General features: G+C 49.0%; 1 protein-coding gene across 2 annotated transcripts; it reads left to right on the top strand.

Annotated features, from left to right (window-relative positions):
* The first annotated feature begins 984 nt into the window (after nucleotides 1–984).
* LOC136471969 (probable FBD-associated F-box protein At1g32375) lies at nucleotides 985–20,800 on the top strand. Of its 2 annotated transcripts, XR_010762184.1 has the most exons (3): nucleotides 985–1,106; nucleotides 1,298–2,555; nucleotides 20,670–20,800. XR_010762184.1 is itself a non-coding variant. In XM_066469716.1 (2 exons), the coding sequence occupies exon 2, from the start codon at nucleotides 1,376–1,378 to the stop codon at nucleotides 2,498–2,500; it is 1,125 nt and encodes a 374-aa protein (XP_066325813.1). In that variant the 5' UTR covers nucleotides 985–1,106; nucleotides 1,298–1,375; the 3' UTR covers nucleotides 2,501–2,635. The 2 variants fall into 2 exon arrangements, 1 of the variants encoding a protein (XP_066325813.1); XM_066469716.1 differs by lacking the exon at nucleotides 20,670–20,800 and having other exon boundaries at nucleotides 1,298–2,635.
* The last annotated feature ends 901 nt before the right edge of the window (nucleotides 20,801–21,701 follow it).

Consider the following 21,701-nt stretch of genomic DNA (forward strand, 5'->3'; position numbering starts at 1 on the left):
GCAGTAAGTAGATGTTGTGCTTGAAAGCACATGTTGCAAGCGTCTGTTTCAAGTGTTTCAGATGTTTCAGAGGTATGTTGCAAGTGTTTCAAATGGATATTGTAAAAGTAAATCGAGATGTTGCATATGTTGCAATGGTTGTACACGAATGTTGCAAGCTTTTATTCCCAATGTTTCATCTATTTTTCAAATGTATGTTGCAAGTGTGCTTGTTTAGATGTTGCATATGTTTCACACATATGTTTGCAAGTGTTTTATCTGGATGTTGCGTATGTTTTTGCAATGGTTTGAAGTGTTTTCCATATGTTTTTGCAAGCGTTTCAGATGCATGTTTCAAGTGTTTCATCCGCCTTCAGACATATGTTGCAAGTGTTGCATCTGAATGTTTTAAAAGTAGATTGGGTGCTATATCTCCCTCCTCGCCTTCTGCTGCCTCGCATCGGTGTCTCCTTCCGATGTCCGGCTGGGTATCCGCCGCCTCCTCCCTCTCTTCTCGATGTGGTGACATTCGGGGTGGTGCGGGACCCATGTGGGCGCACGAAAACGGTGCAGAAAAATGATGGTAGGCGTGGGCGTTAGGACGTCCCGTCCGTCTAGACGTCCGGATGCTAGCAAGTCCCAATAATTTTTTTAGGAAACAGTCAAATGGATTATATAAATATAGATTAATATTACAAAGTTGATCATTTGAAGCCTCGGTATGAACACATCATCTTATTGTCTTGACCTACCGGCTGCTGACACGTGCGCACTGTGTCAGGTTCTTTGAACTTGCCGGGTTTTTGTTTCTTTCGTCTTTCTTTCTTTTTTGTGTTGTGAAGGAGGACATTTGCCAAAAATTTCGTGGGCCAGCCAAATTTCGGCCTTAAACCAAATGCCAGCCGAAGTACATGGTTGGTTTGGTCACGAACGAAACAGCCCGATATCTAGACGGCCCAATGCCCGAAAGCCCATTCGCTCGGTTCCAAAATGAAAATGCTGGTTCACGAACGACCAGCCGCCGCCTCACTCTTCTTCTCTCCTCATTTCGAACTTTCGAAGCGGGGAATATGGGAGCCGAAAACTCAGCCCGCATCCCTTGAAGACCTAACAAGAAATTTTTTCCTGTAAGTTCGATCCATTCCTTCCCCTAGGCTGATCTCCTGTTTCGTTATGCGATGCAATTTTCTTCCGTATATTCCTTTCCTGCAAAATTTCGGTACGATCGGCTAAAGTAATCTGGCAAGAATTCCAATCTGCACCCGATCAATCCTCCCGTAGGTTTACGCTCTCCTTCAATCGGGGTTTTTTCTTGCAGGAATGCTGTTGGAAAAGCTCTGATCTCTGCGCCAGTGTTCCTGGCCATCGTGGCCTTGCAGGCCACCTGCTCGACGTAATGGCGCCGAAGACCACGAAGCGCTGGGCGCCGGTCAACGGGAACGCCGGAGCGTCCCGCGGGCGCGACGGAGGCGGCCCCGACGCCAACCGCCTCAGCGCGCTCCCGGTCGCGCCCCCGCCTCTGCACCAGCGCCTGTTGCCTGCGACGAGCACCATGCGGTACCGGCGCTGGGTGCCCGCGACGAGCACCATGCGGTGGGTGCCGGTCAACCGGGCTGGGGGAGCGTCATCCTCACGTTGGCGCGAGGGAGGCGACCCTGACGCCGACCGCCTCAGTGCGCTCCCGGACGTGCTGCTGCTGCACCACATCATGTCCTTCCTCAAGGCGTGGGAGGTGGTGCGGACCTGCGTGCTGTCGCGGCGGTGGCGCCACCTGTGGGCATCCGTGCCCTGCGTCGATCTCCGCGTCGGTCAGGATGACTACGACGGGGTACCTGAGGACTTTCCTAACTTCGTGCGCCGCCTGTTCCGTCGCCGTGATGAGAAGGCGGCCCTGGACACGCTCCGTCTGCGGTGGAGCAATGTTGATGGTGTGCATGATGAAGATGATGCCAGGTTGTGGATCCGTACTGCGATCAAGCGTGGTGCTCGAGTAATTCATCTTGTAGGGCATCGCAAGGGGGCTTGGCTTTGTGGCGGCCGCCTTGCGACGCTTGAGCATTCATCTTTTGTCTCGTGCCACCTCAAGATCTTGAAGCTATCCTATGCCCTGCTGGATGACAGCATCCTCAGGCAGCTTTCATGTCATTGCTCGTCTTTGGAAGAACTGGATCTTAAAGATTGCGTGATTACTGGCCATGAGATTTCGTCTGCATCTCTCAAGATTTTGACCATGTTCAAGTGCCAGAACAATGCCAACCTATCTATTGCTGCTCTGAACCTTGTACTGCTGCGCTGCATCTCACCAATAACCCAAGCTCCATCATTTCAGAACATGGGGTCTCTTGTTGCAGGCACCATCATACTTGATGGTTATGCCTTCAGCGACGATTTTGAAGACTTCAGCAAGGATGAACTTGCTGAAACCACTGATGAAGATGATGACAATCAGAAGTACAAGGCTGGATATGGATTTGGTGCCCCTCTAGAAGGATTTGCACTTGGTTACAAGTATGATTATTGAGACTGATGACAAGTTGACAACACCTATGAATATAGTGAGATTGCAAATGACTCTGGTGAGTATAGTTTTTGTTAGAGTGGGAAGATCAGATTGGGGGCAAAGGCCACATTGGGCAACAGCCAGGGGCGCCATTATATATAAGCCAATGGGCTAAATTACAGGAGGTGATAGACACCAATAATAGCTTATTATACAGGCCTACCATGCATGTGTAACCGTAACAACCGTAACTATACAAGCCTACCATACATGTGTAACAATATTCCAACAGCCCCCCGCAGTATCAACCGGGAGAGGATCGGACGTTGAGGCTGGATCGGAAGGACTGGAAGACAGCAGTAGGCAATCCTTTTGTGAAGATGTCCGCATATTGAAGTGTTGTTGGAACATGTAGAACATGAACTTCCCTGAGAGCAACACGATCACGCACAAAGTGCAAATCAATTTCCACGTGCTTGGTGCGCTGATGTTGAACCGGGTTGGTGGAGAGGTATACAACACTAATGTTGTCGCAGTAAACCACCGTAGCCTTAGACAACGGGCGATGAAGTTCAGCAAGAAGCTGGCGGAGCCAACATGCTTCGGCCACAGCATTAGCAACGTCGCGATATTCAGCTTCAGCGCTCGAACGAGAGACTGTCTGTTGCCGTTTGGAAGACCAGGACACCAGATTATCGCCAATAAAGGCACAGAAGCCAGAGGTAGAGCGCCTAGTATCGAGGCAGCCCGCCTAGTCCGCATCGGAGTAAAGGAGCAGATCATGAGAGGAGCTGCGAGTGATCTGAAGACCATACTTGATAGTGCCTTTGATGTAGCGAAGAATGCGCTTCAGAAGAGAGAAGTGTTCCTCCCTCGGATCATGCATATGCAGGCAGATCTGTTGGACGGCGTGAGCGATGTCAGGCCGTGTAAGAGTAAGGTACTGAAGACCACCAGCTAGACTGCGATAGAGGGAGGCGTCGACGACTGGAGGACTCGCCTCTGCAGGTAGCTTGGGGCTCACTTCAATGGGAGTGGCACAGGGGTTGCTGAAAGCATCTAGGCCCCTAGTTGGATTTCGGTGATTAATGTCAATACAAGATTACTATGACTAACGTGTGTTTTGCAGAGGCAATTAAGTTAGGTCATGGTAATGGAGATCGATTAGGCAATCGAAGTTGTCATGCCCCTACGATGGAAATCGTTTCGGTTTTCAAAGGATGGACGATAAGGTTAAGGATAACTAGTTCTAAGTGTCGATTGGAGTTGGAGAGACACTTAGAGTAGTTTAGGACTTTGTTTTTCCTTTGGCCGTACTATGAAGGGGGGTATGAACGGGTAGCTTGACCTAGTTGAGTCTAGTGAGTTAGGTGTGGTGCACACTTGTTTAAACTAGCTCTAGGTAGCTCCTATGAATGCCTAAGATCCTATGGAGCAAACTTCATTCAGATATGTTCGAATGTTGGAAGTGAATGGAGGGTCAAACACTGATCGGACGCTGGCTCCGGTGTGATCGGACGCTGGCCGCAGGGTCCGGTCAGTTCATTTGACCGTGAAGAATAAGTCTGGAGTGACCGGACGCTGGAAAGTCGTGTGATCGGACGCTGAGGGCTAGCGTCCGGTCGACTCCAGTAAGGGTCCAAACTTGGGAAAGAGTGACCGGACGCGTCCGGTCAGTGGTGACCGGACCCTAAGTATCTAGCGTCCGGTCGTTTACAGTAAGCATCCAAGAGCGACCGGACGCGTCCGGTCGGTACTGATCGGACCCTGACAGCGTCCGGTCATCATTTGAAAACTGTTCGCGGGTTGAACTGACCGGAGCGTCCGGTCAAAACGATCGGAGCGTCCGGTCATCCCGCAGAAGCTCGTAACGGTTCGTTTTTCAGGCTGCCTTATAAATAGAGGCTCCACTCGTGAGTGGAGTAACTTTTGCTCATTCCAACAGCTGAGAAACACGTTTGTGAGTGCCAAGAAGAGCAAGGTCCTAGTGAGGTGTTTATGATTTGAGAATCCAAGAGAGTAGCCTCACTAGCAAATCAAGAGTAGCAAAGTGTGCATCCATCTTCTCATTAGGCTTCGTGTGGTCAAGTGAGAGTTCGTGCTTGTTACTCTTGATGATCGCCATTACCTAGACGGCTTGGTGGTGATCGGGAGTTTGGTGTTCACCCGACGGAGCTTGTGGGTGACCCAACTCAAGTTGTGAGCGGCTTTGGGTGATTCGCCGTGACGGAGTGTCGAAGAATCAACCCGTAGAGAGCACTTGATCCTTGCGCGGATCAAGGGGGAGCTACACCCTTGCACGGGTGCTCCAACGAGGACTAGTGGGGAGTGGCGACTCTCCGATACCTCGGCAAAACATCGTCGCGTTTCTTTCTCTCTCTATTTACTTTGAGCACTTACTTTGAGTATTTAATTTGAGCAATTCAATACTTGTTTTATATCCATAGAATTGCTTGATAGAGTAAGTTTGGAACATAGGTTGCGAGGTTGTTGTGCATTAGTTTGATATAAACACTTTTCTAGGCACAAGGGGTTAATTGGGCTATCCGTAGGATTTGATTAGTGCAAGAGAATTTAGAATTAGCCTAATTCACCTCCCTCTTGGGCATCTTGATCCTTTCAATTGGTATCAGAGCCTCGTGCTCACGTTTTTAAGCTTAATCGCTTAGAGCAAGATGTCTCACGGGGATGGACCTTCTCCTATCTTTGAGGGAGATGATTTTCCATATTGGAAAATCCACATGGAGGCATACTTAGAAGCTCTAGATATTGGAATTCTAAGAGCCGCCTCTCAAGGGTTCCCAGCACCTAGGAATGCCGCACAACTTCAAGGTGATGAAGTGAATTATGAAAAATAGAATGCAAAGGCTCGCAACACCATCTTTCGAGGCCTTTGCAAAGATGTGTTCAATTGTGTAAGGAACCACAAAGACGCCCATGCACTATGGTCGGACGTTTGTGCGCTCCATGAGGGAACCAAGAGTGAGCGTGAGGAACGCTATCATCTTGTGATTAAAAAGCTAAATTCTTTTGAGATGTTTCCCAAAGAAAGTGCTAATGAGATGTATTCTCGATTAAATGTTCTTGTAGAGGAAGTCAATGGGCTTGGACTCACTCAAATGTCACCATCCGACGTTGTGAGAAAAATCTTGAGTGTCCTCCCCATTGACAAATATGGGCACATTGTGACCGTGCTACATCAAGGTGATCTTTCCGCCGCTACACCGACACAAATCTTGGGAAAGATCAATGCTCATGAGATGTACATGCACATCACACCACAAGATGGCTCATCCTCTACAAAGAAGAAAGAGAAGGACTTAGCATTCAAAGCTAGCCAAGACAAGGGCAAAGCAAGACTTGAGTATGAGAGCTCAAGTGATGAAGATGATGAAGAAAGCCTTGCCCTCATGGTGAAAAAGACCAACAAGATGCTAAAAAGGCTAAACAAGAGTGGCATCAAGTTTGATGGCAAGAAGAAGAAGTTCTTCACTAGCTCAAGAAGAAAGCCAATCTCCAAGATGGATTGCTACAATTATGGCGAACTTGGCCACCTAGCTCATCAATGCACGAAGCCCAAGAAAGACAAGTTCAAGAATAAGGGCAAGAAAGATGATTCAAGCGATGAAGATGAAAAGAAGAAGAACAAGCCATACAAGAAGAGAGATGGCAAAAAGAGGGAGTTCTACAAGAAGAAGAAGAGTGGCAAGGCCTATATTGTCGGTGATTAGCTCACGGACATTGATTCATCAAGTGGATCATCCGATGATGATAGTGACGATGAAAAGGTGGCCGCCATTGCTATTGATCTTGCATCTTCACCGCCATCATCGCTATCATCCTCTACACACCTATGCCTTATGGCCAAAGGTGAACGCAAGGTAACTAAGAGTGATGATAGTAGTGATGATGAACATGCTAGTGATGATGATAGTGATAGTGATGATGATGACTCACCTACATATGATGATCTTGTCAAAATACTAAGAAAATATACTAAGATCATTAGAAAGAGTAGAGCTACAAATGAAAAACTTGATGCTAAAAATGATTCACTCTTAGCTAAGTGTGACACATTAGAAAAGGCTAATGATGAGCTCAAAGAAACAAATGATTCTATATCATCCAAACTCAAGGAGCTCAAATCTTCTAAGAAAGAGCTTAAAGATAAAAATGATAAACTTGAGTGGGTGCACAATGAGCTTATCACTAGTCACAATAAGCTAAAAGATGAATATACAACTCTAAAGATCAATTATGATACCCTTACTATTGCACAAGAATTCTTACCAAATGAGCCACATGATGCTACTAACCATGTTGTTAAGATTGATATAGCTACCTCATGTGATGATTTAATTGATGAAAGCTTTGAGCATGGATCTAGTAGCAAGGGCAAGCAAGTGGTTGAGTGCAATGACTATGATGAGTATGTCAAGCTCAAGAGTGACAGTGAGAAGCTCATGAAAGATCTTGAAGAGATGAAAAGTCACAACACCATTGTGCTAGAAACTCTTGATCATGACAAAGAGGTGATCCTTGAGAATGAGAAGCTAAAAGAAGAAATCAAGAAACTCAAGGAGGAGAAGAACAATGATATTCTCAAGGAAGAGAACAAGAAGCTCAAGATGGAGAAAGAGCATCTCAAGGTGGGATTGAGCAAGTTTGCTAGAGGCAAGCATCTCCAAAGTGAGCTACTCATGAATACCGTCATGAAGATGGATAGAAGTGGCATTAGATATATGGCAAGTGTAGAGAAGAAGAAGGCTCAAGCTCAACACCAACAATCAAAGCCAAAGCCAAAGCCAAAGAGATGTTTTGAGTGTGGACAAGAAGGCCACTTTGCTCATGAGTGTCAAACTCCACCACCACAACCCTTGCCCAAGCATGCTAGACCCTTTGCTTTCAATGCTCACTACATGCTTAGAAAAGATTCGAGTGGAAAGATGAAAGTCATGTTCTTAGGTCCCCCCAACAAGAGTAGGCCTAAGAAAATTTGGGTGGCTAAGTCACTTGTTGAGAAGGTGAAGGGCCCTCAACAAGCTTGGATCCCTAAAGCTTGAATCTCTTGTGTGTAGGTGAACTACAAGACCGGTGGAAGTCATTGGGTTATTGATAGTGGTTGCACTCAATATATGACCGGTGATCCCCGTATGTTCACCTCACTAGATGAAGAGGTAGATGGACAAGAGAAAATAACATTTGGAGATAATTCAAAGGGCAAGGTTAAAGGATTGGGCAAAGTGGCAATCTCAAATGATCATTCCATCTCCAATGTGCTCTATGTTGCTTCATTGAGCTTCAACTTGCTATCCGTTGGGCAATTGTGTGATCTTGGCTTTCAATGCTTATTCACCGAGAAGGAGGTTGTTGTATCCAAAGTAGATGACAATCAAGTGATATTCAATGGATTTAGATACAACAACTTATATCTAGTTGACTTCACCTCCGAAGATACAAACTTGAAGACTTGCCTATTCACCAAAACAATACTTGGGTGGCTATGGCATAGAAGACTTGCTCATGTTGGGATGAGCTCACTCAAGAAGCTTATGAAGAATAATTTGGTGAGAGGGTTGAAGGATGTGAAGTTTGAGAAGGACAAGCTTTGTAGTGCATGTCAAGCCGGCAAGCAAGTTGCAAACACTCATCCAACCAAAGCTTTCATGTCAACCACAAGAGTGCTAGAACTCCTATACATGGATTTATTTGGACCAACAACATACAAGAGTTTGGGAGGAAATCTCTATTGCCTTGTGATTGTGGATGACTATTCAAGATATACATGGGTGTTTTTCCTTCATGACAAATCCGAAGTTGCATCTTGTTTCAAGAAGTTTGCCAAGAGAGCTCAAAATGAATTTGAAGTGAAGCTCAAGAAGATAAGAAGTGACAATGGCAAAGAGTTTGACAACACAAACATAGAAGCTTATTGTGATGAAGTTGGAATCAAACATAAAGTCTCCGCAACCTATACTCCTCAACAAAATGGTGTAGTTGAGAGGAAGAACCGGACTTTGATCACTCTTGCAAGGACAATGCTAGATGAGTACAACACCCCCGAAGCTCTATGGGCGGAAGCAATCAACACCGCATGTTATGCATCCAACCGCCTATTTCTTCAAAAGTTCCTTGTTAAGACACCATATGAGTTGCTCAATGGAAAGAAGCCGAACGTCTCCTTCTTTAGGGTGTTTGGTTGCAAGTGCTACATCTACAAGAAGCGGCAACACCTAGGGAAGTTTCAAAGGCGTTGTGATATAGGTTTTCTTGTTGGTTACTCATTGAAGTCCAAAGCATATAGAGTATTTAATCATGCCACCGGCTTGATTGAAGAAACATATGATGTGGAATTTGATGAATCTAACGGCTCCCAAGGAGCACATGAGAATCTTGATGATGTAGGTGATGAACCATTGAGGGAGGCTATGAAGAATATTCTGGTGGGAGACATCAAGCCAAAAGATGATGAAGATGATGTACAAGTCATTAACCAACCTTCTTCATCAAATGTACCACAAGATGGTGAAAAAGATGGGAGAGTAGAAAATGAAGATACTCATATCTCCTATGAGCAAATGGTGGTACAAGCACAAGATGTTGATGCTCCACAACCTCCTCCTCAAGTGGTCAATAGAAGAAATACACCTCTCCTACAAGATCATCCACAAGATCTCATCATAGGGAGTCCATCAAAGGGTGTAATGACTCGATCTCAAAAACTTACTTCATTTATTGCTCATCACTCTTTTGTCTCTTGCTATGAGCCTACCAAGGTAGAAGAAGCTCTTATAGATCCGGATTGGATCAATGCCATGCATGAAGAGTTGAACAACTTCACTCGCAATGAAGTTTGGAATCTTAAAGAGCGACCAAAAGGTGCAAGAGTCATTGGAACAAAGTGGGTGTTCCGCAACAAGCAAGATGATCAAGGTGTTGTTGTGAGGAACAAGGCAAGACTAGTTGCAAAGAGATTCTCTCAAGTTGAAGGTTTAGATTTTGGAGAAACCTTTGCACCGGTTGCAAGATTAGAAGCCATCCGTATCCTTCTTGCATATGCATCACATCATGAAATGAAACTATATCAAATAGATGTGAAAAGTGCATTCTTAAATGACTTTATTAATGAACTAGTCTATGTTGATCAACCTCCCGGTTTGAAGACCCTAGATATCATAATCATGTTTATAGGTTGTCCAAGGCACTATATGGGCTTAAGCAAGCCCCAAGAGCTTGGTATGAGTGCCTTCAGAATTTCCTTATTGAGAAGGGCTTCACCATTGGGAAGGTCGACACCACACTATTCACCAAGAAGCTTGATGGGCATATCTTCATTTGTTAAGTATATGTTGATGATATCATCTTTGGATCATCAAATGAAGACTCATACAAAGAATTTGGTGAATTGATGTCTAAGGAGTTCGAGATGTCAATGATTGGTGAGCTTACATTCTTTCTTGGTTTTTAAGTCAAGCAAATGAAAGAAGGCATCTTCATCTCTCAAGAGAAATACACAAAAGATCTTCTCAAGAGATTCAAGATGGATGAATGTAAGCCAATCAAGACCCCAATGCCTACCAATGGACATCTCGACCTAGATGAGGGAGGTAACTCGGTTGATCAAACTCTCTACCGTTCTATGATTGGTAGCTTGTTATATTTAACCGCATCTAGGCCCGACATCATGTTTAGTGTGTGTATGTGTGCTAGGTTTCAAGCTAGTCCTAAGGAAACACATTTAATTGCTGTAAAAAGAATCCTTAGGTATCTTAAGCACACGCCAAGCATTGGTCTTTGGTATCCCAAAGGAGCTTTATTTGAATTAATTAGCTATTTCGATTCGGATTACGCCGGATGCAAAGTTGATAGAAAGAGCACATCCAGAGGGTGCCATTTGCTTGGTAGATCACTTGTGTCTTGGTCCTCCAAGAAACAAAATAGTGTGGCTTTGTCCACCGCCGAAGCGGAATACATTGCCGCGGGTGCTTGTTGTGCACAAATATTATACATGAAACAAACTTTACTAGACTATGGAGTAGTTCTAGAGAAAGTACCTTTTTTGTGCGACAATGAAAGTGCGGTAAAACTTGCAAATAATCCGGTTCAACACTCTCGCACCAAGCATATAGATATCCGCCATCACTTTCTAAGAGATCATGTAGCTAAAAATGATATATCACTAGAAGGTGTAAGATCCGAAGATCAATTAGCGGATATCTTCACTAAACCGCTAGATGAGGCTACATTTTGTAGATTGCGGAATGAGCTCAATATACTTGATTTTAGTAACTTCACTAAAAATTGAGCTTGTGTTGTCCCTTGCATTCATTGTAATATACAACACGTTTAATTTGTGGCAATGCATATAGGGCTTGTCTAACATGGTTAAGATAACCGCCGAAAAGCGTGTGAAGAAGCTTAACCTTGGATCAAACTTGACAAGCAACTAGATTTACTTACAAGTATTACATATGCATGAATGTTGTTTTGTCGTTTTGTTCCATTTGCCCTCTTGTTGCCTATTTTCTTAAAAAGAATTATAGCATAAGGCAAAATATTTTGAAAAATATGAGGGTTTGAGAGAGGTCACTCACATCAGTCCCAGTTGGTGTTTATTTGGATCTTATTCAAGTTGGGACTTGATTGGGAACAGGCAACGCGAAGGAAGGTTGAAGGTTTGCTGGAAAAGGAGCACTGGACGCTGCACCGGACGCTGCTGTCCAGCGTCCGGTCAGTTCACAGGAGGTGAACTGCTACTGAAGGAGTGACCGGACGCTACGTCTGTGCGTCCGGTCAGGAAGGGTTCAGCGTCCGATCGATCAAGGAAGGACTAGCAGTACTGACCGGACCCTGCCTGCGTCCGGTCATGGACCACCGGACGCGTCCGGTCCCGATTCCAGAGGTTTTGGACCTCTCTGGAATCGACCGGACGCTAGGTGGTAGCGTCCGGTCGCTACCACCGGAGCGTCCGGTCAGTGGATCTCGCGCATTTTCAGGACTCCTTTCTCCGATTCCTTTTCTGTCGCGTGTGGGGAACTATTTAACAGTAAGACCGTACCCCTGTTCGACCTCAACCCGCCGTGACCTAGCCCAAGCCACCGCCGCAGCCTAGCCACGCGCCACCTACGCCGGTCACCACGCGCCCGCGCCGCCGTGCCCTCGCCTCGCCACGCCACCGTGCTCGGCCCCCGCTCGTCAGCCGTGCTCCAGCCGAGCTACGAGCCCCGTCCTCGCGCGCCACCACTGGCCCGTTGCAGCCACGCGTCGCTGTCCCGCGCGCCACCGCGCCTGCTCAGCACCACGCCATGCTCCAGCCTCCTCGCGCCTCAGCTCGCCGCTCCACCGTCGCCAAGGCTGCCGGTCTTCACGCCGAAGTGCCCTAGCCTTACCATCCCCTTGATTGGTAAGGCAAGCTTTATTTTTCAATCTTGATCTATACATTGGTGACCTAGATCGATTTGTTGTCTCTGATTCTCCATTACATTCAGGACATTTACCCTAACCCTAGCCCGGTTCCAAGGATCCCTCGCGTGACATCTTATCTATTCTCGGTTTGCGGATCGTCAGGTAGAAAGCCATATGATTCAAATTCGCATCTACATTGCTTTCTCTATTAGGGTTTCGCATCTATTAGACATATGGTATTTATTTGTATATCCATCTATTCTATCGTGCAGCGAGTCGGTTCCGTTGTGTTTCGTCTGGCAGTTGGCAGTCAACTCAGAGCCAAGCTCGCGAGTAAGGATCGAGGCCAAGCCTCAAAAGCGGCAGTTTGATAGTTGATCTTCATCAGCGACAGTTCACCATCTTGTCAGTTCAGATGGCTCGCACCAAGAATGTTGGTGGTGGCCCAGGTGATGATGATCGGAGGCCCTCGCCTCGCCAGCCAGCCGAATCTAAAGGCAAGTCAACCAAGCAGGTAACATCCAAGAAGCGGAAGTACCCCGACGCAGAGACAGCGAGAGCAGCAGCTGTTGCGGAGGCCACAGAGCATGCCGAGAGAGGTGGTACCCGCAGCGGAGTTGTCATTGCATATCAGCCAGTTTCACCCACAGTCAGAGCTACGATCGAGGATGTTGAGCGTCGTCACGGTAGTCCAGTTGGGACTGCCATGCTTGCAGGACGACGGGTTGCCGTTGAGGAGGGTCCGTCAGCACAGCAGCAGCCCCCACCAGCAGAGCCTTAGCCAGCCCAGGAGACTCAGGAGGGTCAGGAGACCGAGCCGGCACCTCAGCTACGCCGCTCGAGTCATACCAGTGCTGCAGTTCCACTGAGGCCAGTTACATAGCGTAGGGGTTCACGCCCTCTGCCCAGACCACAGGGTCCGCCTCCAGTGGTTCACCTCGACTTGAGGGCCGCTACAGCCAGGCAGGTTCATCAGCTGCGGTTTGTTGAGTTTGAGGTTTGGTTTCCTCTGAGGAGGGATGAGAGAGCAGCTGAGGGGTTCTACACGTCGCTGTAGGAGGATTTCTACAATGCATATCTTAACAGTGGGGCAGTGTTTAGATCACAGAGGGTCTGTCAGATAGAGTCCATTGTGGCAGCAGCCGGAGAGAGCATTCAGCAATACTTGTCATATTTGCCAGGACTGATAGATTTGATTGGACGGACGGGCATATATGTACCTTCTTGGGTCCGTCAGTTTTATGCCTTGCTCTACATCGATCCTCATCACAGATTCATTCACTTTGCTTTCAAAGGCAAAGACTACAGAGTGACTAGTGGCAGAGCCAGGGAGATACTGAGACTACAGGAGCAGCCTGTAAAGATGCATGAGGTTTGCTATGGACAGCAGGAGCCTCCCAGGTGTCCTCATAGAGGGCAGGTGCCCCCTATAGATTTAGTGCGGCATTGCTTCAAGGAGCCATTTGGAGAGGGGTTGAGCAGGAACCCCAGTGACTTGACTCCTACAGCAAGGATACTAGAGGCCATCATCAGGAGGACACTACTTCCTAGGTTGGGATACAGGGAGGGCCTGACTCGCTTACAGCTCTAGCTCCTCAATGCCATCATGCAGATGACAGTATTTGACATCTGGGACCTCCTTCTTTCAGAGATGGAGGATACTATAGCTGAGGGATTCAAGGGTCGTAGGCAGCTTCCCTATGCTCACTAGATCATGTTCCTCATCCACAGAGTTGTGCTTGATAAGCCCCCTAGCATGATGGATGAGTATACAGGTGCCACTACAGAGTTCCTAGCCTACAACCTGTCACAGAGGATCAGACACACCACTCCTCAGGCACCCAGATAGCCTAGCCATCGTCCCGACGTGCCAGAGTCTGCAGCTCAGCAGGATGAGATCATCAGAGGGATTGCAGCCACTGAGGAGGAGGAGCTAGAGGCACATCAGGAGTTGAGCAAGTATAGTGACAGCTCCAATGATGACTACCAGCCTATACCTCAGATGCCTCCACGCAGACATGATGCAGAGGCTGGTAGCTCCATTTCTGCACCACCTGCTCCGTAGATAGACCTCGCTCTCATAGCTATTCTTGAGCGAATGCAGCAGGATCAGACACGACAGGCACAGGAGACAGCTACCAACTTCGCACAGTTTCAGGCTCGTCAGGATGAGTTTCAGCGGCAGCAGTAGCTCCTTCAGCACCAGCAGTTACTTATGCAGCAGCAGCTCATGGGATTCATGCAGCATGTAGTGACAGCCATTGGGATCCCACTACCACAGACTTCGCCCCAGCTTGCACAGCCTCCTACCACTTCGACGACTCCAGTAGTATAGCCCATCAGGCTCCAGAGTCAGGGACAGCCTCCAGCTTAGTTTACTTCACCTCCTGTACAGGTGTCCCAGTGGTTAGCCTCACCTGGTGTAGCCCCACAGTTCACTCCTTATCACACGGGTTTCTCACCAGAGCAGTCTTCCTCGCTATTCGTGCCTGACACGTCAGTCTCCAGGAGTCTTGGAGCATCTTTCAGCGAGTTGACCGGCATGCCTACTCCGCCTCACATGCATACTGCCGGTCCGTCTGCAGCAGCTCCAGCTATCATGACTACTCAGAGGCTCCCCTCGTCTGTCGCCTCGTTAGATCCTACGACAGACATACTTGTAGCTTCACAGGCAGCACTAGCCCTAGCTCAGACCTAGACCGCTTCAGCGACACTTCCTGCTTTAGAGGGTCAGTCAGTTCAGAGCTCAGGGTCCGATGATGATGGCGCCCAGTTCCATCTTGCTCCACATACTTCAGCGCCCGACTCGTCCGCTGCAGCCCCGCCGACCGACCCTTAGGTTTTGGTGTTTGACGCCAAAGGGGGAGAGGGTTTGAGTATGTAGACTTAGGGGGAGCGAGTTTTAGGGGGAGCTAGTTATCTAGTATTAGCTTATTATATACATTTGGAGTTTTATTTGTGTGATACACTATTACTTATGCATTCGTGTGTTTACTTTCATGCATACTATTATATATATGTGATAGTGCTATCTACGTGATTGTGATATTTGACATGTGTGATTTCTACTTTGCATTATCTATATGTCATATCACTTGTGTAATGCTCATTTGCCTTTTGCTTCCGCGTTTATACTTTGAAGCAAATGAGCTTTGTTATTTGTACTCATGCTTAATTTATATCCTTTGAGTACATTGTGTTGGCTTGGGTCATATAAGCTTGACTAACTCTTTTGTTCTTATTGACAAAAGCTTATATGAACCAAGCCTATCAAAAACCTCACTCCACAACATACTCGAGGTAGTATTGTCATCAATCACCAAAAAGGGGGAGATTGAAAGCATCTAGGCCCCTAGTTGGATTTCAGTGATTAATGTCAATACAAGATTACTATGACTAACGTGTGTTTTGCAGAGGCAATTAAGTTAGGTCATGGTAATGGAGATCGATTAGGCAATCGAAGTTGTCATGCCCCTACGATGGAAATCATTTCGGTTTTCAAAGGATGGACGACAAGGTTAAGAATAACTAGTTCTAAGTGTCGATTGGAGTTGGAGAGACACTTAGAGTAGTTTAGGACTTTGTTTTTCCTTTGGCCATACTATGAAGGGGGGGTATGAATGGGTAGCTTGACCTAGTTGAGTCTAGTGAGTTAGGTGTGGTGCACACTTGTTTAAACTAGATCTAGGTAGCTCCTATGAATGCCTAAGATCCTATGGAGCAAACTTCATTCATATATGTTCGAATGTTGGAAGTGAATGGAGGGTCAAACACTGACCGGACGCTGGCTCCAGTGCGACCGGACGCTGGCCGCAGGGTCCGGTCAGTTCATTTGACCGTGAAGAACAAGTCTGGAGTGACCGGACGCTGGAAGGTCGTGTGACCGGACGCTGAGGGCTAGCGTCCGGTCGACTCCAGTAAGGGTCCAGACTTGGGAAAGAGTGACCGGACGCGTCTGGTCAGTGGTGACCGGACCTTGAGTATCTAGCATCCGGTCGTTTATAGTAAGCATCTAAGAGCGACCAGACGCGTCCGGTCGGTACTGACCGGACCCTGACAGCGTCCGGTCATCATTTGAAAACTGTTCGCGGGTTGAACTGACCGGAGCGTCCGGTCAAAACGATCGGAGCATCCGGTCATCCCGCAGAAGCTCATAACGGTTCGTTTTTCAGGCTGCCTTATAAATAGAGGCTCCACTCGTGAGTGGAGTAACTTTTGCTCATTCCAACAGCTGAGAAACACGTTTGTGAGTGCCAAGAAGAGCAAGGTCCTAGTGAGGTGTTTGTGATTTAAGAATCCAAGAGAGTAGCCTCACTAGCAAATCAAGAGTAGCAAAGTGTGCATCCATCTTCTCATTAGGCTTCGCGTGGTCAAGTGAGAGTTCGTGCTTGTTACTCTTGGTGATCGCCATCACCTAGACGGCTTGGTGGTGATCGGGAGTTTGGTGTTCACCCGGCGGAGCTTGTGGGTGACCCAACTCAAGTTGTGAGCGGCTTTGGGTGATTCGCCGCGACGGAGTGTCGAAGAATCAACCCGTAGAGAGCACTTGATCCTTGCGCGGATCAAGGGGGAGCTACACCCTTGCGTGGGTGCTCTAACGAGGACTAGTGGGGAGTGGCGACTCTCCGATACCTCGGCAAAACATCGCCGCGTTCCTTTCTCTCTCTATTTACTTTGAGCACTTACTTTGAGTATTTAATTTGAGCAATTCAATACTTGTTTTATATCCATAGAATTGCTTGCTAGAGTAAGTTTGGAACATAGGTTGCGAGGTTGTTGTGCATTAGTTTGATATAAACACTTTTCTAGACACAAGGGGTTAATTGGGCTATCCGTAGGATTTGATTAGTGCAAGAGAATTTAGAATTAGCCCAATTCACCCCCCTCTTGGGCATCTTGATCCTTTCAGTTGCAGTGCTGCATCTTGGCATGGGTAAGAAGCTCCAAGGCATACTTATCTTGAGTCAACAGCAAACCAGAGGTATTCCAGGATGCAGTGACGCCAAGGAAATATTGAAGTTCACCAAGATCGGACATAGCAAATTCCTGTTGAAGGGAGGCAATGATCTGCTGAAGTAGTGCCGAGGAGGAGGCCGTCAGAATGATGTCGTCCACATACAGTAGCAAGTACGCAATGTCATTGCCAGACTTGCGAATGAACAAGGAGGTGTCACATCTGGAACTGCAAAATCCAGTAGAGAGTATGAAAGACTGGAAGCGAGTATACCAAGCGCGTGGGGCTTGTTTAAGTCCATATAGTGACTTGTTCAACTTGCAAACATGTTGTGGAAAGGCTGGATCGATGAACCCGGATGGCTGCTGAGAGTAAACTATCTCTTCCAGAGTACCATTTAAGAAGGCATTCTTCACATCCAGTTGATGAATAGACCAGTTGCTACTGATTGCCAGAGAAAGAACAGTGCGAATCATAGCAGGTTTCACCACTGGACTAAAGGTCTCCTCAAAATCGACACCTGGTTGCTGAGAGAAACCACGAAGCACCCAACGGGCTTTATAACGATCCAGTGACCCATCAGACTTAAGCTTTTGGCGATAAATCCACTTCCTAGTAACAATGTTGGCATTGGGTGGGGCAGGCACTAAATCCCAAGTCCTGTTAGCCGTGAGAGCATTGAACTCTTCAACCATTGCATTCTTCCAATTAGGATCAATAAGAGCTTGTTTGTAGGATGTTGGAATGGGCGATGGTCCGGCAACCTGAAAAGTGGCTGGAGTGCAGAACCCACTCTTGGCCCGAGTAACCATTGGATGGTCATTGGAGATAGGTGGAATGGGTACTTTCTGAGCTTCTGAAGACCGCTGAGAGACGGGAATCGGCGCTGGAGCAGATGCATGAGAGGCCTGCTGAGGAGCAGGTGGTGCCGGCGCGGGATCGCGCTGTTCGATGGAGAGTTCCACAGGACGTGGACGGCGAGTATAGACAGCTGTTATAGGTGGCCTGGTGCTGTAGTCGTTTGGTGCCGATGAAGAGGTGCCCACACCAGCAGCGCCATGCGTGGAGGGGCCGCACGTGGCGTGCGACGTTGATGTTGAACCGAGCGCGCCGTGCATCGGGGCTGGCCCGGTCAGCAACGCCGGCACTCTTGCAGCAGCTTGCGATGAGGATGGCGCCGGTTCGGTCGCGTTAGGCGACGGGGTAGGCCCGTGCGGCGCCGTGGATCTAGGTGTGCCGGGCGATGGGGCAGGTCCTCCTGCCGGCAGTGAGCCGAGCACGCCGGGCAGAGGCGCAGGAGCACCAGGGAGCACCGTATCATCATCTGCAAAGTCATCCAAAAACGAATACGAAGAGGCAAGGGTGATGGATAAGTCTCATGTGTGGCTGGTCTTTGTGGGGTTATGCTGCTCACATGGTCCTTGTGGCTATTTTTCTGTTTTTAGGACAGCATCTTAGACTAGAGGACAGCATCTTAGAAGACAACATCTTAGACTAGAGGACAACATCTTAGCTAGGACAGCATATTAGCATCTTAGACTAGCATCTTAGACTAGTATCTTGGCATATGCTTGGCTGGCTAGCAGCCTATAAGTATGTAACCCTAACCCCTCAGGTTGGTATGGCATTTGTGTGAGCTTGTATAAGAAATAGATAAGAAAATTGCCCCAACTCCTAGTGTCATCCTCTCTCGATGAGAGTAAGAATTCTCCTACTACCAAGAGTGAGAATTCAGCGACTAACAACGGAAAATTGCCCCAACTCCTAGTGTCATCCTCTCTTGATAAGAGTAAGAATTCTCCTACTACCAAGAGTGAGAATTCAGCGACTAACAACTGGTATCAGAGCCGTATTATCCTGTAGCCTGAGCATCTCTTGCTCATCTTCTCTCCCAGCCCCACAACAGCCCTAGCTGTTGACAGCACCAGCTCCTCCGGCCGCTCCTATTCACTCCTCCCCCATGCAGACAAGCAGCAGCTCGTCTAAAGTAGCCCTCTCCCCACGCAGCAGCCCCCCAGTAGCGTGTCATGTCCGTAGGACAGTCTCAGCGCTCGGTCGCCTCGAGCACACGGCGTCGACAGGAGGCCGAACTTGCCACGATAGAGGAACGCGAGCGAGCAGCGGCAGAGACCACTGCGGCGGTGGTAGAGACCGCTGCGGCAGCGGCAAGGGCGTCGAGGCTGGCAGCGGCGGAGCTGGCAGCAGCTAGAGCGGAGGTGGAAGTAGCGGCGGCGGTGAATGCAGCGCGTGCGGCGGCGGCGGAGGTCGAGGCTCTACGCGGCAGCATCGGCAGCTCCATTTTCGCTGACGACATCGCCGACGCGGACCTCGAGCTGCTAGAGGGAGGCAGCGCGAGCGTAGGTGGTGCAGTGGGCAGCCGCACACGTCCACGAGCGTGGCGGTAGCCCAGATAGGCGCGTACGCACTGGCGGCGCTCCTGGAGGAGGCGCGCATGGTGGTGGCGCTCCTAGGGCAGCCGCGCACGCCCACCAGCGTGGCGGTAGCCCAGACATGCGCGGATGCGCCGGTGGCGCTCCTAGAGGAGGCGCGCATGGCGGCGGCGCTCCTGGAGGAGGCGCGCACGGCAACGGTGGCGGACGGGTCGATGGAGAGTGTGGCCTTCACAGGCAGCGTGGCTCTCTCTCCCCGGATCGGTACCGACGGGTCGATGGAGAACGCGGCCTTCACAAGTAGCGTGGCTCTCTCTCCCCGGATCGGTACCATGGTTACCACGGGCTCTAGGCTGTTGTTAGGGACGTCGGTCCCGGCGGTGGGTGGCCTACCCTCACCAAGACCAACTACGTCGAGTGGGCTACGGTGATGAGGGTAAAGCTCCAGGTGCGGCACATGTGGGAGGTAGTCCGGTACGGCGACGCCGACTACGACCTAGATCGACGGGCGCTGGATGCTCTCATCACTGCAGTCCCGCCCGAGATGCAGTTCTCGCTTACCAGCAAGCGGACTACCAAGGAGGCTTGGGACGCCATCGCTGCGGCACGCATCGGCAGCGACTGCGCCCGCAAGTCCACACTGTAGGCACTTCGCAAGGAGTGGGAGAACCTGGCCATCAAGCCAGGTGAGGACGTTGATGACTTTGCTCTCCGTCTCAACACTCTGTTGCAGAAGATGGTGCAGTTCGACAACGACACCTACGATGAGGAGAGAGCTGTCGAAAAGCTCTTCCACTACGTCCCCAAGAAGTATAAGCAGATGGCTCGCTCAATCGAGTCTCTGTTGGATCTCTCCACGATGTCGATCGAGGAGGCGATAGGTCGCCTCAAGGTCGTCGATAGTGATGAGCCACAGTCCCTCTCGGGGCCCATCACCACTAGCGGGAAGCTCCTTCTCACTCGGGAGCAGTGGCTTGCCAGCCAAGGTGACCGGAGGAAGGGGGAGCCTTCTTCCGCGACAAGCGGCCGCAAGCGTGGCAAGCCACGCAAGGCACGCAGAGATGCCCAGGCCAGGGCGCGAGGACGTGCCGAGGGTGATGCCCGTGGAGGCGCCCAGGGCGGCGCCGCCGGCAGGCACAAGCCGGCACGAGACGATGCTTGCCGCAACTGCGGCCAGCTTGGCCATTGGGCCAAGGACTATCGATAGCCACGACGCGGCCAGGCTTATTACACTTCGACTTTGTAGATTTCCCTTCGTGGAAATCGGGTCGCTTCAGTTGGTATCAGAGCCATACTTGACCATAGGACGAAACCCTCAGAAATGGACGATAGAACAGGACATGAACAACCCTTCTTTCGGTTATATACCGACCCTGCATTTACTTTTATGCAAGGCTCATCTATTATTGACCTGCTAACACCTGTTCCTTAAAACATGCAGATGGCAACGAACGTCGACTGGCCACCTCTAGGACCGCTACCTCTGGACCACGCCAAGCTTATCTTCGACCTAAGTGAGCTCGGGGGTTTTGCACAAACCCTCTGCCGAGTTCTCGTCACGTTAGGAGTCCCCAACGAGCTTGTCAAGGTCACCTACACCGGGAAGCTAGCTCAGGAAGGAGGAATCAAAGGACCGATTGTCACCTCAGTCGAGTTCCCAGCTAGCACTATCTTACCTTCTGTCCTAGCTTTCACCGAGTTGACTATAGAGGACATAGTCGAGGAGGGACTGCAAGCTATCTCACACAAGGCACTTCATAGAGTGATGAGGGACCACTACGAGCACATGAAGACGATAGAGTTCGGTCTACTTCCCTAGGCCCTCGACCTCAGCCTTACCCCTAGTGAGCAGAGTTTCGCAGCCGATAGAGTTATCATTGCCGAGGAGGATAGATGCCTTCGCGTCTTGGCTATCCACCTACTAGAGCAGGACAGGTACGTGACCCGTCTAGAGCAGAGGAGACATCAGGACCAGGCCCTTCTCTGCTAGTACCAGGATCGAGACTCACAGGGAGCATAGGAGCGAGCTAGTCTACTTGAGACAGTTGCCAAGCTATAGGATGAGCTCAACCTTCGTGAAGAAGTCCACAGAACCGAGGTCGCAGACTTACAGGACAAAGCCGCCGACCTAGGCAATAGGAACTGCTACCTCAATAGCAAGGTCTTGGAGTTGCAGGGAGAGTTGGATGACAAGAAGGCTGAGTTCAACCGCAGAGGAGACAAAGAGAGGTCCAAGGGGATTGATATGCTGAAAATCCAATCTCGGAACAAGACCATGACTCAGGATCTAGAGGAGTTCAGGAAGAAGGCCGTTCGCAACTAGGGTCACCTAATCGAGGCACTTAGGCAGAACGAGTACCTACAGGACAAGTATGAGAGGACATGGCAGGCTTGGCAGAAGTTTGACAAGAAGCGCCTCAGGGAGATGAAGGGTATATGGGATCAGCTACCCAAGGAGATTCGCAACAAGACA

Source organism: Miscanthus floridulus, chromosome 8 (assembly GCF_019320115.1).
Source record: "Miscanthus floridulus cultivar M001 chromosome 8, ASM1932011v1, whole genome shotgun sequence".
Lineage (NCBI taxonomy): Eukaryota > Viridiplantae > Streptophyta > Magnoliopsida > Poales > Poaceae > Miscanthus > Miscanthus floridulus.

Bases quoted from the DNA above. Each gene is read 5' to 3' on its own strand.
- LOC136471969 (XM_066469716.1), top strand. From the start codon at position 1,376: ATGGCGCCGAAGACCACGAAGCGCTGGGCGCCGGTCAACGGGAACGCC.